General features: G+C 49.1%; 1 protein-coding gene across 1 annotated transcript; it reads right to left on the bottom strand.

Annotated features, from left to right (window-relative positions):
• Positions 1 to 3,483: 3,483 nt before the first annotated feature.
• Positions 3,484 to 8,063, bottom strand: LOC126509401 (von Ebner gland protein 1-like). The gene is made up of 7 exons (XM_050155293.1): positions 7,937 to 8,063; positions 7,349 to 7,485; positions 6,173 to 6,243; positions 5,145 to 5,255; positions 4,503 to 4,604; positions 4,290 to 4,316; positions 3,484 to 3,605 (listed from the first exon to the last, which is right to left on the bottom strand). Exons 1-6 carry the CDS (start codon positions 8,021 to 8,023, stop codon positions 4,291 to 4,293), a joined length of 534 nt encoding a protein of 177 aa, XP_050011250.1. The 5' UTR covers positions 8,024 to 8,063; the 3' UTR covers positions 3,484 to 3,605; position 4,290.
• Positions 8,064 to 8,401: the final 338 nt, after the last annotated feature.

Genomic DNA, 8,401 nt, shown 5'->3' with positions numbered 1-8,401 from the left:
CTTTCTGAAGAGTTCATTACGAATCTGATCTCAGGGTCTATAGAGATAGCTCGGCAATTAGGAGCACTAGGTGCTGTCCCAGAGGACAGAGGTTCAATTTCTAGTACCCATACAACAGGTCACAACTGTCTGTAACTTCAATTAAAAGGGATTCAACACCCTCACAGACACACAGGCCAAACACCAATGTACATTTTAAAAAATGAATCTCTGAACTCAGCCACTGTCAAAGAACATGGTATGTGGACTGGATAAACATGACACAATAAAAGGACTGCCAAACCTTTCCAAGACAGGGTAAGATGGTTCTAAAAAATTTCCTGCCTCTAAAAATGGTCTGTCAGTTACGCTAGGCCTTAGCCAAAGTTGGTTGTTTCAACATTACAAATGGGACTTTGGGTGATTGCTCAGGTAGCCAGTTGTCTCCGTCATATATTGCTCGCTTTGGAGGCTGCTTGATTGCTCAAGTAATATTATCTCCCTTCTAAGGCCTTCGATGGAGTTAAAGATTAGACTGTCATAATTACCTTACTCTCACGATTTAGCCAAGCTTATTTCCTATGCAAGATTTAGACTCTTTAAAATAAAATGTTTATTAAAACATTTGTCATGTGTCCCTTGCTTAATATTGCTTATGTTGTTTTGTAATTTTATACTTGATATCTGTTCCTATTGTATATAGTTTTGTACTGGGTTTGGACCGCTCTTGTTTAGACAATAGGGGGAGATGATGGGGAAACCTTGCTAGCCAGTTATCTTTAAGAGGTGGATCCAGGTTAAAGAGTGGCTTTCTGGAACTGGGAGAGAAAAACAGGCACACAACCCAGGTGTGCTCTCTCTATGTGATTCCTGCGGGGCACAGCTGAGCTTGGCCTTCTCATTCCTGTTTCGTGAGTTTTTCCCTTATAATAAATAAAAATATAATTGTTTTATCATTTAGCTAGCCCAAACCGAGCTAATTTCTACACAGAGGCAAGTGGATTTCTGCCAGTTCAAGGCCAGCCTGGTCTACAGAGCAAGTTCCAGGACAGCCATGGCTATAAAGAGGAAACCTGTATTCAAAATCCAAAAAAGGAAAAAAATCTCAGATCTCTTGAATATCACCACGTTCCAGGTCAGCCTTGGGTTCAGTCACCTCTTGTGGAGGACCTGGCACCTAGTCAGAAACAACCCAAACTTTAAGACAAGTCAAGGCCAGGCGGTGGTGGCATATGCCTTTAATCCCAGCACTCGGGAGGCAGAGGCAGGCGGATCTCTGGGAGTTCGAGGCCAGCCTGGTCTACAAGAGCTAGTTCCGGGACAGGCACCAAAAGCTACAGAGAAATCCTGTCTCGAAAAACCAAAACAAAAAAAAAAAGACAAGTCAATTTATCAGATCCATCATCTCAGTGCCCTTCCTCATAATGGACCCCAGACTTCAGTTCTGTCCAGTACAGTCCATTGTCTACAGGTGATGGACAGATAGACCATCACAGGCCCTGCTGCTCAGAGGAAAGATCATGCCAATAGACAAACTATAATGGGCCCAGGATGCCCAGAGCAGGTGCCTGCAATCTGGGTGACTTCCCTCTGTTTACACCTGCTGGAAGACCACATTGATGGAAAGATAGAAAGAGGTGAAGAATAATTTCTACAAAAAGCCAGCGCCAGCAAAGGCCAGGCACGTGAGGCTTCCACAGGAATAGGTAATCTTCAACAACTTCAAAGAGCTGTAGAATATGGCATTTAAATAACTTAGGGTTCTGTTGAAGTGAGACACAATTGTTCCTGGCAGCACCAGTCTATTCCCAAGAGAACATTGAGCACCAAAGACACTCCACTGGGAGCTTGTTTTCTTCTTGGCACAACTGGTCTTAGGACAAGGAACTGCTCATTCCTCGACCACTAACAAAGTGCATGGTGTCTAGACTGGACAAGCAGGATACAAGAAAAAAGACTACAAACCTTGCCAAGACAAGGTAAGATGGTTTTAGAATTTTTCCTGCCTCTGAAAATGGTCTGTCAGTGACTCTAGGCCTTAGCCAAAGTTGGTTGCTTCAACATTGCAAATGAGACTTTGGGTGATTGCTCAGGTAGCCAGTTGTCTCCGTCATCTACTGAACATTTTGGAAGCTCCTTGATTGCACTCCCTGTTTACTCAAGTAATATTATTTCCCTTCTCAGGCCTTCGATGGGGTTGAAGATTAAATAGCCATAGTTACCTTATTCTTATGATCAGGCCAAGCCATTTCCAAAACAAGACTTAGACTCCTTAGGATAGACTGTTTATTAAAATATTTAGCATATGTACCTTGTTTAATATAGTTTAATTTATGCTGGTTGTACTTCTAATTTTATACTTGAAATCTGTTCCTAGCGTATATAGTTTTGTATTGGGTTTGGAACGCTCTCATTTACACAAAAGGGGGAGGTTATGGAGAACCTCCTTCAGCCAATGACCTTAAAAAGCCTGGACCAGGTTGGGGCATGACTCTTGGGTACCCAGAGAAAGCTGCCTGCCTGCCCAGCCAGCTCTCTCTCTCTCTCTCTCTCTCTCTCTCTCTCTCTCTCTCTCTCCCTGGCTTCATACCTTGAGGTTGAACTCCCATTCCTGTTCCATGAGTTTCTCCCTTACAATAAAGAATAACCATAATCTTAGAATACTTTTGCAGTTAGTTTGGGATTATTTTACTTATGATTTCCCTTATTAGATGTGTTCTGCTTCAAATTATCTTAGGTGAAAAAGAAGAAAGCCTCTTCAGGGAACTGTGTCAAAGATTATACGAGAAATAAATACTAGAGTTAGGCATCCAGGTCTAGAGACAGTCTCCAAACAAGGTCAGCTAGAGAACAGGAGGCTTCATGCCATAGGGGGAGGGAGTCCCCAGTGCTGTCAAGATAGGAAAGAACAGCCAAGCCATGATGGACTGCAACCTCTGACCAGCAGGGCCTCCCAATAATGGGCCACCTCCAGATACATAAGATTATGTCAAGGAGGAATGCATAGACAAGAAACAGAACTACAAATTCTTCAAGAGATCTTCCTAATGGCCTCCTGGTCCTGGCATAAACCAGTACTGTAACGAATTACACCCCCCCCACTCCTGCCATGGCCACCAGGTGATCAACACCTGCCATTAAGCCCTCCTGGGACCTCACCTCAAGCCTGGAGCCCCACATTCCCATCCTCACACTCGTCCCATCACACACCAGCTGTCTTTGAGAGGACACAAGCACAACTTAGGAGAGGCACCTGGGGAACAACAGCTTTGCAGACCTGTACTCAGGCCATTGTGACCTTTGCCCAGAAAAAAACATCATGAGAACCAAGAGAAAGCTGGGAGCACCCGTCCATCCTAGCTGCTTTACCACTCCTCCACCACCTAAAAATTAACAGCCAAGTCTCTGGGCTGTGAGAGCATCCTGCCGAGACCCCTCACCACCCACAGACACACAGAGACACCAGGTAGATGATGAAGTTCTTTAATGAGAAGCAGGGGAGTGGGAGACAGAGGGAAGGGGTAGGTGAAGCCAGAAGAGAGAGGGAGGGAGCACTTCTGTGTCTTGCGCTCAGGAGGACTGGGTGCAGCATTGCTCTGAGGCAGCCTGGACCCCGGCATCCCTTGCTGTGGAAAAGAGGAGAATCAGTGGTGACAAAATGATTTGTGCAGGGGGAAAATGTTGGGATGCTGGGGTCTCCACTCACCAGATCCACATAGGGCATGGGTCATTTCCCCCTCCCAAAGGCAAACCCCATCCCCACAGTTCTCCATGCTCATGTGTGAAAAGGGGACAGATGATTTCAGGGCAAGAGCAGGGCAAAGGGATGAAAGGATACTGTTGGACTCAGGCTCTGCCACACATGTGCAGTTATCCATGGGCAGATCTCTGAACTGCATCTCCCAAGCATCACACAGCAAAGAGGAACCCAGGAAGGCTGCTAGACCCCAGGCATGGCTGCCACATATTTAAAACACCCCACGCCATAAATGGAGTCAACATGGTAACAGAGGGGAAGGGAGCCACAAGGGAGGGATTTCCCTTCTGCACAGAACTGCAGGAGATGCATACAGAGAGGCATTCTCTCCAGTTGCAAACTGCAGGGTATCAGTGAGGGAGATTCCTGATGTCCAGGAAACAACACCCCTGAAGGGATCCTGAACAAAATACACACGGGTAGAGTGTGTTCCAGTAGAACAGGCTGTACCTGTCCACACAGGTAGGCAAAGGTTAGAACACAAGGTCTCCAGAAGCCCCAATGACCCCAGGACCATGATTTCCTCAAGTGTCCCACAAAAATGACCACTTACCCTAATCGCTTCCTTGAGGGCAGGTTTCTGTCCAAGAAAGAAAGAACATGATTCAGAAGGTTCAGGGAATTCAGGCAGAAAACCAAGGTCCTCCATCAGCCAGCATGTGCCCTACCCCCAAAGGACAAAGCTGAGAGAGAGGCAGCCTGTTGTCCTGAGGGACTGGCTGCCTCCTTTGTGTAAGGCGGGAGAACATGGCAGCTTGCTTCCTACCACTCTGTCTGGGGATGAGGATGCTCTCTGTGTTGAGGCCTCCAGCCTTCACAGCATTCTGAAAATCTTTCAGGACTTCCTGGTGGAGGTCAGGGTCTCTGCCTATAGGAGAGGTCAGGAGAGACATGGTGTCAAGGACAGAGCTGGGGGAGCTGATAGAGCTTCCCTCCCAGCCCAGGGAACCAAGCAACTTAGGGTGAAGTGGGAGGCACGGCGCACCCAGGTGGGGATATGAACCAGTGCCTGGGTGAGAGAGGAGAGCCCAGGTGGAGAAGGAGGACCAGAACACCATGGCCATCCCTCCATCTGACCTCGAGGACTCGGGCACTGTGTCTTCAGCTCACCTAGTTTCTCTCAGAGCAGTTGGGGACACTGTGACCAACCTCACTCTGGAGGAATATGTCACCCTTGACTGAGGGCTCTGTGCTGCCTCTCTGCTCTATGTGGGCAGTGCCCAGGCACAGGGAGGGCTCAGGAGGCTCTGGGGCCCTTTCCCAGGCATGAAGGATACTGTGATTGGGGCTGGTCTTTATATGATGGATCCTGTTCTGTATTCATCCTTATTTTAGCTGGAACCCCAACAGTGGTGACGCCCCTTTCACCCTGTGAACCTTTGGCCCACGTCCCAATTATAGAACTCACCCACGAGTTTTGCAATTAGGTAATGTTCCCCTTGTATATTGTTTATCCAGAAGAAGATGAAGTGGTCCTCCACAGCAGATCGTACGATGTAGACCTCCTGAGTGCCCCCATCTGTGGAGGTAGAGTCACACGGATCCTAAATAAACACCCTGCCCCATCAACAAGGATCTAAGGGTGTCCTGTCACCTGCCTGGCACCTTTCAACCTGACTCCCACACAATGGCTAGTTCTTGCTGCCTCAGCTTCTCCACCATCCCAGAGCCTCAGTTAGAAGGAACCTCTATTTCCATGGGAGCCACATACATGGGATGGGCATGTCCCCAACCTGTGTGTCATACAGGAGGGTCTGCCTCTGGAACCAGATTCATCCCTCTCCTGACTCCCTCCAGGAGCTCCCCATAGCCTACAAATGGGACAACACTGGGCTGTTCTGTTGACTAGTTTTATGTCAACCTGACACAAGCCAGAGTTATCAGAGAGGAGGAAAGCCTAGTTGGGAAAATGCTCCCATAAGATCAGGCTGTAAATTAGCATGTAGGGAATGTTCTTAGTTAGTGACTGACAGGGAGGGCCTACACCAAATGGGGCCACCTCCATAAGAAAGCAAGCTGAGCAAACTAGGAGGAGCAAGGAAGTAAGGAGCAAGCCTCTGCATCAACTCCTATACCCTGCCTTGTTTGAGTTCCTGTCCGGACGTCCTTTGAAGGTGAGCACTGATGTGGAAGTGTAGACAAAATAAGCCCTTTCCTCAGCTTGTTTTATAACACAGGGTTGCGTTCCTGCAACCGTACACTAACTAAGACAACAGCCGATTCTCATCTAGAGACCCATCTACCACATCCGATGTAGTGTTTGGTGTCGGCTGTTCCCTTCCCATCAGGAAAACTGTCTCATGGGAGCCATCATGGGTATTAACAGGGTTAGAAGAAGCAAAGGTCCTCAAGCCATGGGTCACTGTGAGATGGCCGCACTGGTCTCATGTGTGTCAAGGGAGGTTGGGTACAGCCCTCACAGGCCCAGGGACTCACAGGCTGTGTATTTTTTAGGTACAGATGTCTTCTCTAGAACAATGTTTATCTTCTCGCACCGTCCTTCAATCCTGGAACACAGAAGGTCTGTGAGACACACTGCCCAGCCACACAACTCCCCTCCTGGCAGCACCCACAATATTGTCTACAGGTGCCTGGTCCCGAGGTGACCAAGGAAGTGCAGGCTTCACTGGGTCCCAAGTACATTACCAGTAGGCCTCCTGAGTCACGTGCTCAAGCCCCCTGACTCCCACAATGACTCAGTTTTGTGTCATGTCACCTGCTGGCTGCACCCCGACAGCCTCTTGCTCACTCCCTCGGAGAACCTGAGCTACTTGGTTGGTAGACATCGTCTGAAACAAATCCTCCCTTCCTCACCTGCATGCTGTGTGACTCCTGGGGCTCACCCTCTGTCTCTGAAGATACTTAGGGATGAGCCCTACAATTCCTGTCACCTGGCCATTAGGAAACTACTCAGAGAGCGGGATTGGGAGAAAAGAACAAAGGGCTCACTCCAGGGTAACTGACAGGGCAGGGGCTGCCCAAATGCCAGACCTTGTAAAGATAGCTCAGACACTGTCTTCTTCAGGAGCTACTAAAGCGACAAAAACCCAAATATGAGATCAGACAAGAAGGTAGGGGCCACAGGGATGGGAAGTCACAAAGGTGTGAGACAGCACATGTAAGAGTCTTCAAAGAGAAGAGGTCACACACATGACAGGTCACACCAGTGACTGGTCCCAAAGGTCTCACCAGTGGCAATGGACTGGGATTTCAGTGTCTCTGCAGAACCTGATAAACTTTCTCCCTGGGGTGCCATACACCTCTCAAGTGTTGTGAAATCCTGGCCCCTGCCTCCCTTACAGGCAGAATTACGCTAGAGAGAAAACAGACCCAGCCTGAATGTTTACAATGGATATGACAGTGAAACCCTTCGTCAAGGACCTGGGTCGCTGACAAAGGATGTCCCATAGAATAGAAAGTGGGTGCCACTTCCATCTGAGATATTTTCTCTGCAGCCCTTACTGTCCCATGGTCATCTCTAAAGTGAGACACCCTCAGTGGTACTGTTGGGTCGAGGCTCCCAGCTCACCCTGTGCACCCCACTCAGCCCCCAGATCTTCTATGTTGCAAAGGCCAAGAAGAATGCTACCAACTCAGTTGGCACACACTCACAGGACAGTGAAGTTGACTTGCAGGTTGCCCCCTTCCAGGGTGGTGATGGTCATAGGAGTCACAGACATAGACCTTAACTCCACGCCAGGAATCTCCTTGTCAGATGCTGTAGCTTTCATATACCACGTTCCTGACAGCTGGAGAAGGACCCGCCCATCAGGACTCAGGGAGACCCCAGGACTGCCTCTAGTCCTTAGTCCCTGTCTCTAGCTTGCCTCCATGTTCTGGACATGTGAAGCGTTTCCACTTCCATCAGCCCATCAAAAAATAAGCTAGTTCAACCAGGGCCACAGCAGTGTCGTCACCAACCCTTGCAGGTGTGACACTATCACAGACCCCTGCACTCCCAGAGAACAGTGAGGAGAGATAGACCCTGGACTCTGACCTCCTCCAGCCCTCTGCACCCAGAACCATCTGACCAGATTCCTTGTGCTGTGTCTGCCATTCCCTCAAGTATGGGTTCAAGCCTGGCTCTGAAATGATGTCTCTTTAGATGAAGCAGGAATGGTCCCTCCAACCAACAGCATCAGCTCCCCCCACCCCGTCTCCCATAACCCTTCTCAAAGCCTCTGCCCTGCTCAGCCTCACATCTTGATTCTCTTCTGTGGCCGGGAAGGCCTGGGCCTGCAGGGCAGCAACAAGGCCGAGGCCAAGGCACAGTATCAGGGTCTTCATCTCCAGAGTCTGTGCTCACAGGTTCCCCACAAGTCACTGGGCTGGCTGAGGAGGCTGTGCTGGGGCTCCACTCAGCTGCCCTTTATACTGCTCAGCCCAGGGTCCCCAGGAAGTTGGCAAGGATGACTGACAAGTCCCTTCCTGGACATTCACCATGGCCAGCTCTTCAGTGGAGCAGATAAATGTCATCATTATCGGAAGTTTTTAGATAACACTCAATACCCAGAGGATGATGGGACAGGGCTACTTGTAGGTTTGCCCTGTCAAGAAAGTGAGTCTGAGTTAGAGATGCAGCTTCCCATGTCAGGAGCCCCTGAGGGTGAGAAGGGCGGGAGCGCACCCCTCCTGCACACAGTGTGGTCATCCAGCTGGCTGACA

This window comes from Alexandromys fortis, unplaced genomic scaffold, assembly GCF_014885135.2.
Source record: "Alexandromys fortis isolate MF-2015 unplaced genomic scaffold, M_Fortis_MF-2015_v1.1 scaffold_72, whole genome shotgun sequence".
Lineage (NCBI taxonomy): Eukaryota > Metazoa > Chordata > Mammalia > Rodentia > Cricetidae > Alexandromys > Alexandromys fortis.
This window is presented reverse-complemented; position numbering and strand designations above follow the sequence as displayed.

Bases quoted from the DNA above. Each gene is read 5' to 3' on its own strand.
- LOC126509401 (XM_050155293.1), bottom strand. From the start codon at position 8,023: ATGAAGACCCTGATACTGTGCCTTGGCCTCGGCCTTGTTGCTGCCCTG. The intron at 5,256-6,172 runs GTGAGTCCCTGG...CTACCTCCACAG, and splicing joins ACCTAAAAAATACACAGCCT to ATGGGGGCACTCAGGAGGTC. The intron at 4,317-4,502 runs GTAGGAAGCAAG...TTTCTTGGACAG, and splicing joins CCTCATCCCCAGACAGAGTG to AAACCTGCCCTCAAGGAAGC.